Source organism: Schistocerca americana, chromosome 9 (genome assembly GCF_021461395.2).
Source record: "Schistocerca americana isolate TAMUIC-IGC-003095 chromosome 9, iqSchAmer2.1, whole genome shotgun sequence".
Lineage (NCBI taxonomy): Eukaryota > Metazoa > Arthropoda > Insecta > Orthoptera > Acrididae > Schistocerca > Schistocerca americana.
In genome coordinates this window covers 105,822,849-105,845,324 of record NC_060127.1, presented here as the reverse complement: position 1 = coordinate 105,845,324, position 22,476 = coordinate 105,822,849, and the positions used below count along the sequence as shown (strand labels likewise).

General features: G+C 38.3%; 1 protein-coding gene across 1 annotated transcript in view; it reads left to right on the top strand.

Moving 5' to 3' along the window:
- Positions 1-22,476, top strand: part of LOC124550707 (beta-1,4-glucuronyltransferase 1-like) — an 87,832-nt gene that overhangs the window by 19,734 nt on the left and 45,622 nt on the right. Inside the window, exon 3 of the mRNA XM_047125429.1 lies at positions 7,703-7,897. Coding sequence (XP_046981385.1) covers positions 7,703-7,897 — 195 coding nt within the window. The remainder of the gene's footprint in view (positions 1-7,702; positions 7,898-22,476) is intronic.

Below are 22,476 nucleotides of genomic sequence, written 5' to 3'. Positions count from 1 at the left end.
AATTGTGTCTATATTTTATACTGTAGCCTACATGAAGATTGAGAATGGGCACTAAGTGTCAGACTTACAGCCTAAAAATAGGGCAAATCAACATTTATACCATTTGTAGATTTAATTAAATATTATGACAATGTTAGGTGGAATCCACTATTCACATGTATAAAGCTATCATGGATAAAATGCAGGAAACAAAAGGTTATCTACAATTTTTACAGAAACCAGACAGTGTTTGTCAGAAGTGAAGGATATGAAAGGGACAAAGTAGTTAAGAGGGGATGTGATAGGATTGTAGCCTATCTCCAACATTTGTTTGATGTATGCATTGAGCAAGCAGTAAAGAAAAACAAGAAGATATTACGGAACTGGATTGAAGTGCAGGAAGAAGATGCACACACTCTAACATTCCTTTATGACATTGCCATTCTGCCAGATTCGGAAGACAAGTTAACCAAAATGGGTAGTGTACTGAAAACAGATCATAAAATGAACAGCAACAAAATTAAAACAATGGTAATGCAATGTAGTCAAATTAAATCAGATGATACTGAGGGAATTAGGTTAGAATTTGAGACACTAAAAGTATTAGGCAAGTTTATTTGGAGAACAAAGTAACTAAAGGTATCTGAAGTAGAGAAGATATAAAATAGTAAGAAAAGTTTTTCTGAAAAAACAGAACTGTGTTAACATTAATTATAAATTTAACTTTTAGAAACTATTTCCTGGAAGTATTAGTCTAGATTGTAATCTTGTATGGAAATGATACAGACATGAAGGGAATAAAAGCTTTTGAAATGTGGCACTCGAGAACAGTATTATAGGTTAGATGGGTAGATAGGATTGCTAATAAAAAATACCAAAAATACCGAATCTCATCAGGGAGGGGAAAAAAATGCAGCAGTTTGAGTAGAAAAGTGATCAGTTGGTAGGAGATATCTTGAGGTATCAGAAATTCATCAGTTTTGTATTGGAGGAAAGATAGAGAGAGAGAGAGAGAGAGAGAGAGAGAGAGAGAGTGTGTGTGTGTGTGTGTGTGTGTGTGTGTGTGTGTGTGTGTGTGTGTGTGAGCGCACGCGCGCATGTGTGCACACACTCTACAAAATGATGTAGAAGCAAAATTAAATAACATCACAGCCCTGGTCTATCTCTGTTTGTATTCCTATGGTGAAGGTCCACCATGGTATTATTACTTCATGAGTCAAAGGTGTCATTTGGTATCAGTAGGTTCCCTAAGTAATCACACCAAACAGATGTAGGGTGTAATAGTTGTGCAGGGACAGAGAGAATAGTACAGGAGAGACTGGTGTGGAGAGATACATAGAACTTTGATCTTTGGACTGTAGATCACAACAACATTGAAGATCCACCTATAAACATAACTGATGATTGAGAATCTGTATTATTAAACAGCTAATACGGGGCATGAGCGAGGTGCAGGTTACCTATCTGATGATTTCCAGAGGCAACAAAAATTTGATTTTCGGTATTTCATATAATTATTTAATGAATTAAAATTTTTTAAATTTTGTCCTAATTTACTTATTAAGAATTAAATTCATACATTAAAGGTTTAACATTATAAGACAAGTATCTCTTTGAGGCAGCATAATTACAGGGCATGTATTACCCAGATTGTATTCATCCATTCTTTTGGAGTGAGAAAACTTGGGGACTCCCAACTAACTTTAGGTATAACTTCAGATTTTTCTAAACTTTTTCTCACTTAGATGCTTAACATGAAGAATTTAACACATTATTTCATTTGTGAAGTAATCAGACGTTTGCAACTGTTTTATTTAGGGGAGTTTGATGCCTTAAAGAATCATGGGTGGGGAGTGTACTGTTTTTTAATTCCGAATTTACATCATTTTTTCCTTTATTTGGTGGTAATTGATGGACAAAGTCTATATTTGACTGATTTTAGTCTCTATTATAATTATATACTGACAACTCAGTTATTCCTAGGATATGGCCATAGAGGCTGAAAACAGCCTGTTTGTGTGAGGTGTGACTGTCTACACACAAGTACCAAACAATGGAAAAATGGTGAAAATAGTTCATACAGGCTGCCAAACCTAGTTTGAGGAAACTGTTAAGTGTTTTTTTTCAGGTGACATAAAAGGTGTTGTGAAAATGTGGAATGTAATGAAATTGGTTCAGTCAGTCAGGTAGTGATAAACACCAGATAAATTGAAGAATAAGGTCAGTGACCATTCAGGATGCTGTTTTTTTTCACTACTGGTATGTTGGGAAACATGTACACCTACAGTAACTTTGGGTAAATGATGACACACACTGTGTTTTCAGCGTAAAAACTGAATGCTTTTACGTGGATCTATTCACTACTCCGCCTCTGATTCTTTAAGGAATTGGATTCTCAAGCATAACACAGCCTCAACAATCTGATCACAGATAGTTACTTTGTTACATACTTGGCACTAAGCACATAAAACCTATATGGTTAAATATGCGGTGTGATAATTATCTTGGTTTGATTAGTTTCGGGTATTGATAACTATTTACACTTTTCAGAAAAGATAGTTTCTCTCCTAAACTGTGTGTCATACAGTGATATAATTTCATAGATATCTTCAATGACATATGTGGATACTGTCCTCAAAATAGGTGGTAAATAGAGTTAATTGAAAAGAAATGATAACTCAGAATGCCACGCTTGAAGGTGAAGTTTTATCACATGAACAACAGACATTTAGTAATCAGTAAAATCTTTTTCATTCATTATTTTGTGCGGCTGTAAGTGAGAAAATGTATAAAAAATTTGAGATTATGTTTAAAGTTTGTTGGAAGTCACAAATACTGGATGATTATAGTCTGTGTAATTTGCATGCTGTGAGTTAATGGCGCCTCAAGACATACACACATTTTCTGACTTTAATAATGGTTTGTGTTAAACCTCTATCATAAGATTATACCTATTAATGAGTAAGTAATGACATTTTTAAATTTTTAAAGTCAGTCACTAGTTACATGAGTTATTGAAACTAAAGCTTTTGTTGTTCCTGGAAGCTGTTAGACAGACAACCCGCCTATGGGACTGTTCGATGCAACAGGTTAGCTATTCGGTAATGTATATATCTCTTCTCCCCACAAGGTATGAAGGAGTACTATGGAACTTTGGAAGGTAGGAGAGAGAGAGACGTAGTGGCAGTGGCAAAGCTGTGAGGGAGGGTTGTGAGTTGTGCCTCCATAGCTCAATTGGTGTCAGAGCATAGCCCACGAAAGGCAAGGTTCCCAGTTTGAGTCCCAGTCTGATGCACAGTAGTAATCTACCGGAAGTTTCAAAATGAGGAACACTCTGTTGCAGAGGGGTTCAGTCAGTCAACTTCACCGAGCGAGGTGGCGTAATGGTTAGCACACTGGGCTCACATTCGGGAGGACGACGGTTCAAACCCGCGTCCAGCCATCCTGATTTAGGTTTTTCATGATTTCCCTAAATCACTTTAGACAAATGCCAGGTTGGTTTCTTTGAAAGGGCACGGCCAACTTCCTTCCCCATCCTTCCCTAATCTGATGGGACCGATGACCTCGCTGTCTGGTCTCCTCCTTCAAATCGACCAACCAATCAACTAACTTCTTATTGTGTATGTGTTTGAAGAGATTCATGGGGTGAAACATATTAACTTTTTATGTGGTGAAAATAAGCTTATATCTTCTCTGTCTACTGTCAAATTAAGTCGCTAACCAAACCTTAAGAATTTTGTTGTTTTGTGTAATGAACATGCACTTAAAAAGAGTGACATTGTTTCAGAAATGGTTGGTAAGGTTTATACACGGAGTAGATATTACACAAAAATTGCCTCAAAGTGTTTTTGCCACGTAAATACTTAATAATACATTCATTGTACCTGTTCAAAGTAGATACTTTATTGTGTCAACAAACTGAAGAAAATAAATTCAGTGTTATATGTGGCCACAATTGGTCAAAACATTACAAAATTAATAATGACACATCAAATGTTTGATGGATTAATTTTTTATTTTATTGCTCATATCTAGTTTCACAGGACAAGATTGAGGAACAAATCTCTGTGGTCATGGAATGAGTCAGTACACGAATTTAACATCAGAAAAGTTAATAATAAAGAGGGGCCGAGAAAACTGTAGACACTCTTCAGTAGTTAATATCTTTGGAACAAAATGACATAGTGTTAAAATTTTGCGCGGTAGCATAGACCATTGTTTTCTCAACAGATCTTGGTGCATGTTTTCCAGCAGATGGCAGAGCAGCAATGAAGTAAGACTGTCATTTGATCAACACAAGGTTGTATTGAAGTGATTCTGCACGTATGAAAACATGATGGTGATACAACGGCAATGGCGTAGTGTATGAGGAACTTAGCTACCAACACGTGCAACAATTTATCGTAGTCATGATAGATTTTAAGCCAATAGTACTGTTCAGTGCAACATTTGACTAGGTCACCTCAAAAAAATCTGTGAAGCAGGGTACACATGAAAGTACGGTAAACCAATCAAGCGTATGATGATTCTGAAGGTTGCAAAATGGAAAGTGTACATCCCAAGATCATGGAACACTATAAATTATGGCAAGCCGGATCAAAGGATGGAGTACTGCAAGTGGTTTGAAGGCATGCGTCATGAAGATGAACATTTTGCATTTTTTTGGTTAGTGGGTTTGATGAGGCACAATTCAAGCTGAATGACACTGTAAACTGTCACAATTATGTGTATGGGGCTCCTGAAAATTGTCACATTCATGAGGACAAACATGTTAATCTACCAGGTATTCATATGTGGCGTGGTCTGTCATCGAGCAGTTTGATTGGCCCTTCTTTGTGAAGGTACCATAACTGGTGACATGAATCTTCATAAGCTGCAAACATTGATTTTGCCTGTCATCCAAGAGAGTCTTTGGAAATGAAATGGCGCTTTGCCTCACTACCACAGAGATGTCAGAGCCTACTTGTATGAAAATCTACATGGTTGATGGATAGGTCGAAGAAAAATTGTTGAATACCCAACATAGTTTCCAGACCTTCAACCTCTTGACTTCTACCTATGAGGGATCTTTAAAATGAATTAATATTGACTATTTGAATTTATTCACCTTGAAACATTTTACATGTTTTTGGTGTAATTATTTACATACAAAGCTAAGATACATAAAATACATAAAAATTTCATGATATCTACACCAGTGACACATTGTTACATATAATGTGAAAATTATATATGTAGGAAACGTTTAATCAGTAATTTATTAAAATTTAGTATGATAGTAGTCTGAACTTTGTCACTTAAATCTGATTTCTCATACTCTTTTTTATGGAGTACTATGCTTCCTTCGTAAACCACTCTGCTAGAACATTCTTAAAAAATACAGGCAACAGAATGGGCAGCTTTTGGGAGTCTATTGAAAAATCTAGGGCCTAGGTATTTGTGGCTGTTGTGAACCTTAGCTAGCCTACTGTAGGGTATATCAATTGATTGTCCAGTTCTTGTCTTGTGATTATGTACAGACATCTTACGGTCAAAATTATTTAAATTCTCTTTAACACTGAGATGACAACTATACATATAGACGCTTGGGACTGTCGTGATATTGAGCTTTTTAAAGTAATTTTTACAGGATTCTCTTGGAGTCAGTCTTCCTCTAGATCTGATAGCCTTTTTGCCACTTGAATACAGTTTTTGAGGTGGGTCAGTTATCCCATAGAAGGTGCAGTGGGAGCAGAAAAATGCAAAATATGCATATACTAGTAGGGTTTTGCTTACATTATTCCTCAGTTTGTACAGCAGATAAATCACTCAAGAAAGTTTTGAACACCATTTTTCTGCATGACTTGCCCAGCTGAATTTCTGATCTACGTGGAAACCTAATAGTTTGATTATTTTTTTATGTTCATTGGAGACACTTAAATTGAAAACATTATCGTCAGTTTTATTGCTATTAATTTGTAAATAATTTGCCTGGAACAAGTTAGTAAATAATTTGCCTGGAATAAGTTAGCGCATCAAATGAATCATCCGTGAGGAAATTCTCCAGTTTGGACTCAAAATTGTGAGGATTAGCCATAAGATTTTTTAATTTTTGTGTTAATGCATATGGATTCAGCAGAATGCTGTTAATCTTTCTGTAGAGGAGTCAGGGAGATGTGATCAAAATACAGCTTCAAATCACTCCAAGCAAATGATGGGGTGATTCCTTTGAAAGGACACGGCTGATTTCCTGCCCCATCCATGAAACAGTCTGATTGTTGCTCTATCCATGATGGCCTTGATATCAACAAGACATTAAACCCTAATCTTCCAAGTCCAGATCGGATTTCTGCCTGGTGTTAACTGAGAGCTGCTGTTTCTTGGGTTTAAGCTCATATTGTTAACAACAAAAAACAGTCTAGATAATCTACATTGAAAGCCCAGTGTCAGAATTCCCACGTTCATATACAGAGTGGTCAATCAGAAGTTCACAAACTTACACCGCATATTGCTTAAACTGTCCACTTCTGAGCAGAGACTTCACTTTGTAAATGAGAAGAGTTACCCCAGAATATAATGCCGTATGTCCTAAGCGAATGAAAATAAGTGGAGTAGACTAACTTTTGAGTTAGACTATCACTATTGCACATAAGTGTTATAATGTAGTTGCATTCAGTTTTTTAACAAAATCATGAACATAGGGTTTCCATGACAGCTTACCATATATCTAAACACCTAGGAATTTGGATTCTTCAGACTCGCTAATCATATACCCATTCTGTAGAATCAGAATGCCAATTTCAATTAAGTTGTGTGTAAGAAACTACAAAAATGGATCATACTGTGGTTTAACATCAGTTCATAAGGTACCAAGCTAGCTAAAAGTGTGTTTAAGGGGAATTATTTCAACGTAAAATTCAATTTTTTTTATAGATGTGAGAAGTTCAATACAATAAGTATGTAAAAGTTTATATGCGTAAACTGTTTTACATATTTTTAAATGTAATTATAGCAGTTAGGTAGTTGATCATGTCTTGTTGTATATTATTATTATTATTATTATTATTATTATTATGGGCTCTACTGGACCATGCAATGTGCAAAAAAAGATCGCTTGGAGAGTTTTGTTTTAACTTTTCTTTGTTCTCATACCACTTCCATTCTCTCGGAACAGGCTCTCTTCCGCTCATCAGTCTCAGTTGTTCCGGTCCCCTTGCATTTTTCTGACAGGCCACAACTGTCCAATCCTGAATTTTTTTTGCCTTAAAATTTTTCTGTTTGGTGTATTGATTGTGTATTCTTGCTTACTTCAGGTCTTCTTTTACATTTGTCATCCATTTTATTGTTTCTGTTTCATTTTTACTGCAATATTCTCCACTTAATCTGATGATTCCATTAGAAAATATTTTGTAATCATTATGCGATGAATTAATGTCTGAAAGAGTCATTTAAAACTTTATATATAGTTCAATCAATATCTCTTGTTTCATTTACAGATTTACAGTATTATTAACTGTCTGTTCACAAGGGGCAGCAGTTCAGTTATTCTTCCACTAAAGCATTTTTCTTAACTATGTAATTTTATTTGTTTATAGTTATTAACATTTACATTAATATCCTGCCTATCCTCAACATACAAATAAACACAGTATTATTTGACATAACATTCTGTCTCACTGTGTGCTGCTGTGCCTAATTTGTATGCCATCAAACACTGTGTTGTTATTAGTCACTGCACATTCAGGTGGAGTCATTGTTCTCTTCACTGGCGCTGTCCCTGCAGCAGCACGGTCGGGTCCTGGATGCCAGTGGGGAGTACCGCCTGGTCCCTCACCTGGCCACGACAGCACGCCGGCCAGTCGCCGCAGACACCACACTCGTCACACAGTGCTCTTACGGGCACCTCCAGCTCATCCCGGCGCTTGTCGAACGTTGGCAGGTCTGCAGATGTGAACTCTGTTCCTTGTTTGTTATTAGCCTCACTCAGTCAAATTATGCTGCTATTCTCTTTGATAGTTATTGAATCAGTAAACATAAAATATAACAGTGGTTGAGTACGAGATACAGATATACTGATGAGCTATAACTTCACGAGATTGAGAGTCATGCTGTGAGCACATTACGTGGTAAGGAAAATCTGGAAATGGAGTATAGACAAATGAGGAATAATTCTAGTGACAACACAAAGCCACAGATATGGAAATCCACTGACGTAGGCAACAGATTGTTAGGTCCTAGCACCTGGCAACAAATGCCTTGGAAATGATGAAGTTGTTGGCATGTTGCTGTCATATGCGAGACTTCATGCTGGTTGAAATACAACTTTTTGCAGTTAGGTCCCAGTGCTGGTCAGACAACAACCTTGCAACGTCTCAGAAAATCTTCTTGTGGTTGTTTCCAGGCTAATGGTAGAAAGCTCGTGTACTGGACAAAGCCTCGGTTTATTATCTGTTCATTCAATCTTAAAATATTCTAACATTCAATTAACAACTGAGATATATCTTCAAGGCAGGGTCAGCTCAAGTCTGAACTACCTGAATTGCTTTACATTGAGTCTCTTACATATTTTTTAATTCTGGAGAAATCCGTGGAAGAAATTCTCCAGGAGGGTCTTCATGATGCTGTTGTGCAGTGTTGCAGATCAGAAGACACACTGTGTTGTGAAACTAATCCCTTTTGTTACGGTACTGGGCCATAACTAAATATTTATACATGTGTTCCCATATGGGAAAGAATCTGGTTCTCTATTCTTTTGCTTTAATTGTTAATACTAGAGAATAGTCTTTCCCATTTATAGGAGGGAGACTCTTGTTTCCACTATCAACTGTCTCATAAGAACTACCTTAAATTAAATTGGTAAGTAGTTTACTCAGGCCCCCACTATCGCTGACAGCCTAATACTATTTGACTGGAAATCTTTTGATCCAGTATGTGTCCTGCTAAAGTCCAAAAAGTATTCCTACTCAGCAGTCAAGACTAACTACTCTACTTTTAACTACCTTCCCCTAGAAAACCATACAAACCCCCACCCAACAATTAGATATTAAAAAAATTCCTTACACTATAAAAAGGATTACTTATTACTAAATAAATAATGGTTGTAGATTATTAACCTACTTGCTATCATTACAGTTTTGTTTCAAAGAGCAGTCAAATTTTGAAAAGTGATTGGCAGCTTGAGGACAAACATGTCAATTCCCACTGATATCCCTTACACTGCAACTAAACTTAAGAGCTCGTAGAGCGGTAAGTATTAATGAGCTCAATCCTTCCCCAATGCTACATTCACTATGCAAGAGAAAATGTCCACTTCACTGAACAGCTTCGTACTCTTCACATAACACAAAACAACAATTACCTCTTGTACAAGAGTTATTTCACAAGTAATACTTGTTTTGTACCATTGCACATACTTCTATCAGCCACAATCAATTACTTTTTCCTACATCTTCCTATGTAATGGATCTGGGAGATGTGTTATTTTCTACTGGATTTGTCGATACCAAATCTAATGAGGGAGGTTGTAAATGTTTTCTTATATTTTTGTCAGAATATTTTTTGTGAATAGTAATTTGCCTTATTTTATGCTAATTTGCTTATATGTTTGAGAGTGACAGCATATTGATTAATATTAGTAGATGTGACGAATAATATCAAAGAGACTGGTTACAAGTGGAAGCTTGTGTGTTGTGTGAAATTTCTTTGACACTGGAGTCGTCTTTGACCGTAGTCAGTCAGCAGTGAACACTGGGTGTGTGACGGTGGAACAATGTACAGGTCCCCGTTATAATAATTTGCAAGTGACCAGCAAAAATGAGTTATTCTACTACTTTTTTATATACACATCAAGAAGGAAGCACATTCGGAAAAATGTTATTTGAAGCACCAAAAAAGAAGCAAACGCATTGAACCACGACATTTCCGCAGCTGATGAAACAGCATTATGGAATCATACTTTCACTAGACGACTGAAACCAACACAAAAAAGTCAAATATCATCTTATAAACATCCATGGAAAAGTGAGTACTATCACGAAATATGCTAAATTCAAGTATATAAAAATAGTGAGCATATTTCACCTATCACAGTAATACCTCTAAAGACCTTTTTCTGGGTTAACCTCGTACCTCTACAGTTTACCCTCATCACATCCTTCCTTAGTACTACTTAATTCACATGCCCTCCCTCAATACCTCCACAGGTAGGGCACATGGATGTATTCTATCTACTCGACTAATGGCAATATTCATTAATGATACTTTTAAAGCAGTGTCTCTCCCATCCAGTCACCAACAATTATATAAAAGCTATATAAAAATTATGCAAATTTACTTAGATAAAAGTTAAATAAATCCATAGTACCTGTTGTTCTCAATTGGGGAGTTGTCTCTACACTTTGAATTTTGACATTATGTATAATTACTCAGTTATAGTTTGGTATGGAAGGTCATAAGTCTTGAATATTATACATTCCTTTCATGTTTTTTGTAGGTGGATCAGTTAGTAGTGCTGTTTTGAGGTATGTTATTCTTGTAATTAATGGATAAAATTACTTATCAATTTTCCACTCTGAGAACTACATTTATGGTTCTTCACTTAAACTAAGTTCCCTACATTATAAATTGTTGGAGTCTCAGTTTCCAGTTTTTTTCTTTATTCTCCTTCTATACTTGGTAATATATTTCAATATAAAAAGTTTCTTGTGTTGGCGATTTTTGCAGCAGTTGTTCAAAGGAAAAACCCCCTTTGTATGCTCCACATTAAGTTCTTTTATTTATGTTGTGCACCCAGATGCATTCCGCCTTGGTTACAAGGCATCATTATTAGATGTCAGATCAGTATGTAATTCATTATTTTTAAGCCAAACAGCTTTTCCTCAGTTAAAAACTGGTTGAAAGTTTTCAGTTTTCCTTTTGATCACTATTTTCAACATATAATTTTAACTGCCATTTTCTGTGTGTATATTATAGTATACACAATATAGTGTACCTTGAAGGTAGGTCCATTGTGCCCTCATATTTTGTTTCCGTAAAGCCTGAAAGTAAGTCTTCAGTGGTGAGAGGCCTATTCCATTCTGGTACTGTGATTTTGTTCTCTTTTTTCTGACAAATACTAATGGATTGTTGTTGTGACTTTTTGATGATTCTATTACATCTCATGAGAGTATTCTATTAACTTCTTCTTTTGCTGCATCTTTTACTGCTATTGGTATGGAAAAAGGTTTTACAACAAAACTGTTAGTGTGGCTTTACTTTGAGTATACAGTGGAAGTATTTTAATCATCCCTGGTTTTAAAGAAAAAATATCTATATATTTGATCAATAATAATACTACATCTAATATTTCTGAAGCTTTATTAACTATATTCACTATATCATGGGCCTTAACTTTCATAGTGTATCACGTATAAAATTCTGTGTACTATTGTACATAACCATTTAAGCAGTCAGTGATATTTTATCATTACACAGAACAATTGCATCAAAATATAATATCAGTCTTGTCTTATTTATCCATTATAAAACACTAGTAAACCCTCATTAAAATTCAATATAACCCTCCCTTTGTTCTGATAATCAATCCGTTCCTACAGTTATGGATAAATTTAACCCTGCTACTAAATATTTGGGTGTGCAAAGGCATTTTCTTCCACACTAAGTTTCACTAGTAACTTGATATATATTTAGAATGAAATTTTCACTCTACAGCAGAGCGTGCGCTGATATGAAACTTCCTGGCAGATTAAAACTGTGTGCCGGACCGAGACTCGAACTCGGGACACTTGCCTAGGCAAGGGTCCCGAGATCGAGTCTCGGCCCAGCACACAGTTTTAATCTGCCAAGAAGTTTGGTATATATTTGCTTACCTACTGTTCCTGTAGTTCCTACTATTTTTACTCTGGTCACTGGTGGTCTAGGGAAAATGTATGTTCTGCTGTTTTAAGAAGTATTGAACTATAACCCTGATTTCACTACCAGACTATAATAATGGGCACGGGGAATGGTGCATACAATTTCAACCAATTTTTGTTGTATATTCTCTTAGGACTCATTCCTTTTCTTGTAATAAATCGTCTGATATACTTCTCCCCTTATCATACTTTATTAAATTAGAATGGAATAGCCACGTCTCATTTTCAAATGTTTCTGGAGGCCGAGCCCATCCCCAGGAGCTCTCTCATTTTCCCTTCTTTGCTATTATTGTTTGTATTGCTGGGTGATGTAGATTGGAATCCTCTCTGATTATTGATGTTGTTATTGTTTATAGTATTGCCTATCCGGTGCTGTCTATACCATGTATTCCCCTGTTCACTATTTTCATCTCTTGGCCTTTGACTGTTGTTATTATTCCAGTCATCATTATTAGATTGGATATGTTACCATAAGAGTCCTACCACTCTGAGTTTCAATAGTGGAATTGTTAAAGGTAGTATAAGAGAATATTCATCTTTCACCAATATCTACCCAAGAGTTTATCCTTTATTCACCAAGGTGGTTCTTCTTTAATTGGGTCACCTAGACACTTACCGTAGCTTTATTAAATTTATGCTCTGTGAAGTCTCGGTAGCCTTTCCACTTATTATTGTTATATGGTTGGGCCCTAATAATTAGGAACATAATGTCTTCTGAGTTCTGTCGCTCCAGTACTTCGATTTAAACTTGCACTCAGAGTATTAATTCAAGCATGCCCCACCATTGTGCTGCATTTCCCATTAAATGACTGATGACAAACTGTGCCTTATTATGCTCACTTCACACGTTGGGTTGCATCCCTTTGAAACCTTCCAAGAAAGTCACTGGGCGTGTATCACCAGTGAGGGTGAATATAAGATATTTATGGCTTAATTCCCCTACTCAAAACAGCAGAAAAATCATCATCTATGTTAAACTATGACATACCTTACATTAAGTCAGTGTTGCAGTTCTTACTTTCCTCTCGATGTACATAGTCGGAATTCGGCATGCCATTACTTGTGTTATTTGTATGTACATACGTTACTGCTTGGCTCTTCTGAGTTGGTTGAGATTGTTTGAATTCCTGTCTGTAACAAATTAAAAATATGGATCTGCTGACATTTTTATAATATTGTTAGATTGAGAATGGGTACAGTTAATTGCATATTCCTAGGTTTAGCATGGTACTATTAATCCCAAGTTCCCTTTGACATTCCAGCTTCTGTACTCTGGGTTCTAAATAATTAATGATCAACATAATTTTATCTACATGTGTAGTTGTTGCTTTCTGTAAACTAGTTTTAGTTTCTGAAAACTCCTTCTCTAAAGTTCTGTCATCTTACATAACTCATTCTGTGTGGCTTTCGCTGCATGTAGGTTGTTCAATTTGCTGTCAAGTTTATCTTTTATATCCAACCATTCATCTATATCTTCTACTTAATTGAAACCTATATCTAACCTCTGTTCTGAATGATCCATTGCCCTTTTTAACTGGGATGTAAAATTACCCCACATAAGTCCCTCCATTGTAATACTTTCCTCTGTAAACGGCATGATTGGCTGACAATGTATACTCCAAGGTTGTAATATCAACAACAAAAGGGAAAGATAGATTGCTACTCACTGTAAAGATGGCAGATTGAGTTTCAGACAGGCACAACAAAAAGACACTTACACATTAACTTTTGGCCAAAGACTTCTTCATGAAAGGAAACAAACACACACACACACACACACACACACACACACACACACACACACACACACAAGCAATCCCATCTCATGCACACAACTGCCATCACTGGCAGTTCAGTGTGGAATGTAGCTGTCACATAAAAGGAAGTAGCAATCTAGAGGGGGCGGGGAAGGGCTAGTAAGATACAGGTGGGGGAGAGAAGAGTTTAGTCTGTAGGACCGTGTAGGGACTAGACTGCCAACAGGCGTAACATCTAAAGGCTGTGGGGCAGGGATTGGGGAGGGGGAGGAGCAAAACATGGAGCGGAAAAGGAGAGGAGCAAGGAAGAGGAAAGACAGGTGGGTGCTTTGGCAGAGTGCAGTGCACACAGAGGTGAGAGAATGAGAATAGGAAGGAGGTGATGGACAGAGATCGTAGAAACTGTCGGGCTGTCGAGCGGAGGGAGTGGGACAGTAGGCTACCGCAGGCTGAGGCCGGGATAATTTCGGCAGCAGAGAATGTGTTGTAAGGATAACTCCCATCTGCGCCATTCAGAAAAGCTGGTGTTGGAGAGGAGGATACAGATGACCCGGGTAGTGAAGCAGTTATTGAAATCAAGCACATTATGTCCAGCTGCATGTTGTGCCGCAGGGTGGCATACTTTGGTCCTGGCCACAGTTTGGTGGTGCAGTGCCAGTCATCCTGGTGTACACGTGGTTGGTAATCGTACCAATATAAAAAGCTGTGCAATGGTTTTGGTCTTGTGTGTGCGGGGGGGGAGGGGGGGGGGGGCATGCATGAAGAAGGTTTTGATCGAAAGCTAATGTGTAACTGCATTTTTGTTGTGCGTGTCTGCATTCAATGTGTCATCTCTAGTTACATTGCTGACATGTCATTTCTTAGTTCACTATCACTATGTAATTACAGTTGTTGTTGTCTTCAGTCTAGAGATTGGTTTGATGCAGCTCTCCATGCTACTCTATCCTGTGCAAGCTTCTTCATCTCCCAGTACCTACTGCAACTTACATCCTTCTGAATCTGCTTAGTGTATTCATCTCTTGACCTCCCTCTACAATTTTTACCCTCCATGCCGCCCTCCAGTATTAAATTGGTGACCCCTTGATGCCTCAGAACATGTCCTACCAAACGATCTTTTCTTCTAGTCATATTGTGCCACAAATTTCTCTTCTCTCCAATTCTATTCAGTACCACCTCATTAGTTATGTGATCTACCCATCTAATCTTCAGCATTCTTCTGTATCACCACATTTCAAAAGCTTCTGTTCTCTTCTTGTCTAAACTATTTATCATCCACGTTTCACTTCCATACATGGCTACACTCCATACAAATTATAGATGTAACACAAATTATAGTATGTACTCAATGGTAAGATATACACTTTTCCTACATTGCTCTCTCTTGTAGTTGACGTTGAATACACAGCAAATGATAGTCTAAACTAAGAAGTAGTTCAAACAGTATGCCAGACACACTGTTTAGTTGTTAATTACCGCTGGTGTGCAGTAACTGCTACCAAAGGGGGCTGGTGTAGTGGAGGTGAGCACAGCTGCTCAGTGTCCCAATGTATTATACTACCGTTACTCGGACGCTGCCAACTGCCATTGATACCTTCACCGCCTGTAGCAGGTGAACGTAGCCACGGTCACTGGGTCTTCTTATTGCCAATTACTCTTGTTTTTGAGGTACTGATGACTCAGCAATACCGATAAGATATAACAGTACACACTTATCCAAATGGGACCACCCAACACCAGTTGATTAGTCACAACACATTGATGTGACAGCTTATCGAATCTTCTCGATTTACGTACCAATCCCTTATTTACTGGCCAAATCATCCATATTTGATAAAAATAGCAACTGCATTTCACAATAACACTTTTTTAAATCTTCTTAGTTCACTTTACGGTCACCTGTCTTCATTTACTGTGACCGCCCTTAATTGTGCATGCAGCTTTGTTCCATTGTGCACACTGATGCCTGGTAGCCCAGTAGTATGAGCACACCACCCATGAAAATCCTATTGTAATCAATTTAATTTCTTTATCTTGTTTGTGTGTAGCAAATTTCGTATATAGAAGTTGGGGTCACCACTTGCAATACTGGTGCTTCTTCCAGCTATAACATAATTTTCAAAATCAATCCTCTTGCAATATTGTAATTTGGCTCTGGGCTGGGTCACCAGTTGTGAAGGTCCGTGCCAACATAATGCAACTCAGTGCAGGTCAGACCACAACCCTCACAAACGGTCAAAAAATTTTCTTGAGGTGATTTCCAAGCTAGTGATACAAAGCTTATGTAATGGATAACAGCTTGGTTTATTATCCATGCATTCTGTCTTAAAACAATGGAACTTTCCATTAACATCTCGGACATATCCACAAGGCTGAGTCAGCTTCAAGTCTGAACTAACTGAATTGTTTTATGCTGACTCACCAATATATTTTTTAATTGTTAATAAGTCCGTGGCAAAGTAGTTTTATGGAGGGGCTCCATGACATGGCACATGGCATTGGAGACTCCAAGGAAACATTGTATTATGATGCAAGCACTTCGTATGCGGACCTCACGTCACTGTGCGATGCCCTAGGAGTACCTCAGACATAAAAATTATCACCAGACAAAACCCGTGTACAAACACCAATTATGTTTTGACCGAACTGAGTTCAAAAATCTGCATTTTCTCAGTCATACAGGACTGTTGAGGCTACAAATGCTATTCAAATGCTTATCTATGTTAAAAAAGAAACCACCTGTACTTTCACACGTGAACATCTATGAAAAGCAGTTGGTGGACAGGGAAGCCACAAGTAGGTGACAGACTGTTGGAAGTTCTCCACTCATCACAGAATGTGGAAGTTGGGACTTCACCACTCTGCAAAGCAGGATAAGTGGCGAACTATGGCAGATTTGATGACAAGAGTACAATGCTGGTTGAGACACAAGTGTTTTGGAGCACTTATGGTTGAATAGGAGGCTCCATCGCATCATCAGTTAGTATTGCTGTAGGCATGGGATCATAAAGATTGGATCGTAGATCAGTGGAAATGTGTCCCCTGGTCCTATGAAGAACACTTTTTTCGACCGTCGTGTCTGGATGTACTGTCGTGAAGGCGAACGCCTGCTCAAAATGCCCCCTTCACCCCAGGGGCAGGCTGGTGGAACATTTAATTGGGCTTCCGTGGCACTCATGGTAATAATTGAAGACATCATGACAGCTGCAGACATTATTGGCAGACCACCTCCATTCCTTGTTTTCCTTGACGGTTATAACATCTTCCAGCAGAAAAGACGTCTGAGTCACAAGTCCATAATTGTGCTATAGTGGTCAGAGGAGCACGATAGTGAACCCATGCTGATGTCTTGGCCACCACTTTTGTACGATTTGAAGGTGACAGAATATGTCTGGGCACTATTGGGCACCAGCTCCACTTCCACAAACCACTGGTCCATGATTAATGGGCATAGTGTGACCTGTACATGATGTCTAGTATCACTTACCTCTGGAAATGTACCAAGGACTTGCACACAGAATTGCTGCTGTATTGCTTTCCAAAAGTAGACCATTACACCATTTACCTGGTTGCCGTAATGTTAATACTGCTGGTAGTACTTTATGCAACATTTTATTTTAATTGCTCTAATCCAGCAATTATTTATCAAAAACTATTTAAACTTTCATGGAGTGCTAGCAATAGAATTCTAGCCGTTTTTAAAATATATGTGATTGCATAAAATGAACTCTGTATACTGTATGCATTGAAGCACTCTTATGAACAAATTCCCACACTGCTGACTCTTCCAACGAATATCTAACAGTTATGTTACAAGACAAATCTGAAATTTGTATGTGCATCTTCTTTTTCCTTTTCGGTGGCTTGATAAACAATAAACTCGTTGTATGCTGAAATATTTAGCAGCATTCTAACTATATCCATGCAGCACTTTATATGTTCCTTCTACGGCCACAAAAACAGTTTGTACAAGGGGCCAAGAGCAAATAGTTTTCTGTTGAGGGCAACCACAGCTGAAGTAATCCATGTTTCTGAAATGAATTGCTTTCAGCTGTATGTGAACTTGTACAGAAACACAACCAGTTTTGTGATTTAAAATTGCATCTTCAGGTGCACATGCATTAATAGAACATAAGCCCTGATACAGGAAGGAGGGGTTATTCAACTTTCTCATAATAAAGTGTTGTTACCCACAACAATCAGGAAATCATAGTTCAAACTGACCAGTTGAGAGACTGACATGTTAAAAGTGCGTTTACTTCACATCAGGAAGTGACGGACAGCTACCCTCCAACCGTCTCGCCGTGCAGGGCCGCACTGCTAGTCAACTTTCTCATATGTGCCACAGAGGGCACTAGCGCCACCATGCACATAGCGAGCAAAGTTGCAAACATTTTTGTGTGTATCCAAATATTGTGGGAACGATTGAGGATGCCGTTACACAGCATATCCATGTAAACTATAAAATATTTCTGTATAAAAATCATTAAAACCAAATAGATCAGATGCAAGACCATATAACAAGTCCAGGATCAGTAACCAAGCAGCTGAACAACTATGACGTTATGTCCTTGAAAGGCAATCAGAGTTCAACAGTATATTGTAATGCCTTAACTCCACCTGGCTGTTAAGGGAGTGTTGGGAGTATAGCATTAGACTTTGCATAATTTCAGACTCTTCCAAAATTTTTAAGCTCTAAACTCTTGCTTTTCTTTGTAGGACTTTTAAATTATTAGCTACATCTGTTATGTATTGGCCAGAATACAGCGCGAAAAAAATATTTTGCTAGGAATAGGCAGAGGTCAGGTGGTAATGAAATTACACTACGGAGGGTGGATGAAGGGTAAGACAAGTTCATTGATTACCATAGGACACCATACGTTGCGATGATTTCACAGAAATTAGGCCAAAAGTAAAGGACAAAAAAGATAAAGTCAGCATTCTTTTCCTGCAGAATCTTGGTCAAAGACTTGTAAATAGATAGAAGGTAGCATGTGAAAAATACGACACTGCTGGTGAATATTGCATCAGTTGTGACAATTGTCGTGTCAGGTATGTGGGACAGACTGGCAGAGCATTTGGTGTTAGATTCGAGAACGCCAGAGTCTGAGGAATTCAAAGTCTGCTTTAAGTTGCCACTTAACATGATTCTGGCCACTCCATAAGAGGTGTAGTAAGTTAATAATTTAAAAGTCCTACACAGAAAAGTAAAGGGTCAGGCCTTAAACATTTTGAAAGGGATTGAAATTATGCTAAGTCTAAAGTTACACTGCCACACACACTTAACAATCAGGTGGAGACATTACAATATATCATCAAACCTTGATTGCCTTTCAAGGACATAATGTTGTAGTTGTTTGACTACTTGGTTATTGATTCTGGACTTGTTGTTGTATGCTCGTGTGTCTGGTCTGTTTGGTTTTAATGATATTTCTGCATATATATTCTATAGTTTATGTAGTTATGCTGTCTAACAGGGGCCTCAATCATTCCCACGATATCTGGCTATGCACAAAAGTGTTTGCAATTATCCTTGCTATGTGCATGGTGGCACTAGTGCCCTCTGAGACACACATGAGCACATTGATTATCAGTGTGACCCTGCATGATGATGTGGTTGGAGGGTTGCTGTCCGCCGCTTCCTGGTGTGAAGTAAACGCTCTTGTAACATGCTAGTTTCTCAGCTGGTCAATTTGATCTATGATGCCCTGCTTATTGCGGGTAACGGTATTTTATTTTGAGAAGGTTGATCCCCCTGCTTCCCGTATCATGGCTTACGTGTCTTATTGACTTATGTACACTAGAAGATGTGATTTGAAACTACAAAGCTGGTCATGTTCCTGTAAAAGTTAACACTAGAAGTACCGTACTTCGCCATACCCCTAGTAGTACCGTGTGGGTCATTTTTTACCCTCAGTGGAAAAAGGTGTTTTTATTCGTATTTGGGTGGTGTTTCGAGTGTCTTCATGTTGATAGTATGTCTCTAAAATAAATAGTACACTGTCAAACATAAATTTTCAGAAGTAAACATTTTTTTTATTTTGAATTTTACAGAAGAAATTCCACAATCTTTCATCAATCGTCATTAAAACAAGTAAGTAAAACAATGTTATAATGTTTCTTTTTACAAAAAGATTGAAACAGAATCAAAACATATTGTTTATGTGAGTATTAATAATATTTTTACTTTTATAGAAAAATAAAGTAAGTGCCAAATATTTGTGAAAGATTCTAAAATGCAGCAGGTGACTAAAATGCTCTGCGTGTTTTCTTGCTAATTGCAATATAGGAACTAAAATATAAAAAAATAACTTCAGCCTATAATAATAAATATTTGGAAATGTCTAAGAACAAGAAATTGACAGACTTGCCTAAGCCAGGATTCGGACAGTCAACAAGAGTTTTTGCTCAGCAGCTTTTGCACACACTCTTGTTGCCCTTGAAGCATACTCTTGATGTTTTATTTCCCTTTCTTGTTTTGTTGCTTGCAGGAAACTTGAACTTGACGATACCCTCTACTTCCATATTGGCTAGTGCCAGTATCGATTTCCTGAAAGGGGAGATTGAGTTCTCTGTGCAGTTTGTAAGAGGCAGCAAGCTCATCTGCAACTCTGAGGATAAAGTCCTGAACTTGACAATGCCTTTTCCATATTGGCCAGTGCCGGTATCCAGTACCTGCAAGGGGAGATAGGCTCCAGCCTGTAGTTTGTAGAGGGCAGCAATCTCATCTTCTACTCTGAGGATAAAGACTCGGTGTGAGCGTTGAATATGACAAGGCCAAGAATATTGTAAAAGACATGCACAAGCTATTGGTGGGTGCCAGTTCGGACACTGTTGTGTCTAGCCATTTGGTCAACTATTTCGACTCTATCTTTAGTCCCATTGTAAAACTTCAAAGTTTCTTCTCAGTTTTCTCATTTATCTGACCAGCATGCAAGCTACTCAGGATATGGATATTTTTTTCTTTTTCCCTTGGTGTGCTGTGAGAAGATTGTTGCCTGACTTGTAAGTGTGTTGCATACAATGTGTCGTCTCCACTTCATGCTGCAGGAAGGACCTCCTTGAGTGATCTCCGAAGAACACCAACCAAACTTGTTCCCTTTTGTTTCAGCTCATCCGCCAGTTTCAGGTGGTGTGGAAGTTGTCAGTTGTGACGTCCTGTAAGGGCAACGCGCCTGACATCTGCTGCTGTGTAAGAGAACTGTTAGAAGTGCCCCAGACAACATTGTGGAAGGGGCTGGTGGGGGGGGGGGGGGGGGGGTGCTTCCCCACTGTATAATATGTTGTTCTGTAGGTTCCCAGTATCACTCTGTGGGTCTGCTTGTCGCCAGTCCATAGAAAACGGAAAGTCGCACTCATATGAAGTATCGTCTGACCACCGAATACTTTGTATTTGACGTTCTTTTTATCCCAAAGTATCATAATATACTCTAATATCTCATGAATAACTTCGAGGAATGGCCAGAAACTATTTAGTGTCTGAAAATCGGTGTTACTGATATCAAATTGTGTTAAAATTGTATGGGTCAAAAATGACCCACATGGCACTACTGATATAACAGGTAAATTTTTCATACTTATGGGTGAGCTAGGGGGACAAAATTTTGGTGAGCTTTACAGCCCCATAAATGATGAAAAGTCATGGTAGCGTTTTGTCCTGCAATGATTGTAGAGGGGGCTACGGCCCTCGAAAAACCATCATGGGTCAAAAATGACCCACATGGTATTTCTAGTGTTAATATACAACTGAAAGCAGTTTATTTCAGAAAGCGAAGTTTGTACCCAGCAAAACAATGTGGTTGAGATCAGCAAATTGAAAAACTCACTCATGGCACTATAGACCAACAGTAACTTTTCTTCTGTGGAGATAGCTGGAATGACAAGTGTGTTGTAGGTGTAGCCTAATGATGGATGTAGTATTATGTTTGTTGAGATTCAACTCTTAAAACCATTAATTTCATGGGGTCACATGTTGAACTCAGGTATTAAATCTTGCCCTAAGTGTGTCCCTTATTACAGTGATTTGTCTTAATAAGAGGAGGGGTATGTGAAATCTGTCATTGACACAGATAAATGAGCAGCTTTGGTTTATTTTCACTCTGCTTCCCCTTGTTCCTATGGCCTTTCCCAGACCTACCTTTCTCTTCTCACCCTGTTGCACTCCCTTTCTACCTCACCCCATGTTTTTCTCTCTGTCTCCTTATTCATACCTTTTATCTTCCCTCCCTTCTCCGCCCCCCCTCCCCCCCCCAACAACTTATCCACCCTCGCCCACACTTATCCACAACCCCTTTGATTAACTGTCATCCCAACACACTAAATTTTTGCCCTTCCTCTTCCTGCCCCCCTGTATAACTGGCTCCTCCTCAGCCCCGTGTTTTCTGTCTCCCTTTTCCCACTGTCAAAAAGTAAGGTGCAACTATGGTTAAGGCACAGGATTCACTTTCAGGAGGAGCTGGTTACATATCCCCCGTCAGACACCCATATAAAGCTTTCTGTAATTTCCCTAAATCACCTAAGGCTATTGCTGTGTCTCACTGTGGACAAAATACGACAACACAGAGGAATTTTGGGATATGGTGATACACATGTTGCCCCTGAAAGCATGTGGCTGGTGACAGAGTTCACTTTCTAACTGATCCCACCATTACAATTACATGTGGTAAGATAACACATCGACGCAGCATTGTGGCAGTTGATGGTGCCAGCCATAACTGCCACACAGCAGAACAACTCAGCTCAGGGATGCTGCACACAGGCAGGCTCGGTTTCTTTCTGGCAGCAAAGAATTGGGCGACGAAGCATAGCAGACCTGTGTGTCAGATCAGATATCCTCTGCTACAGGTCCTCAA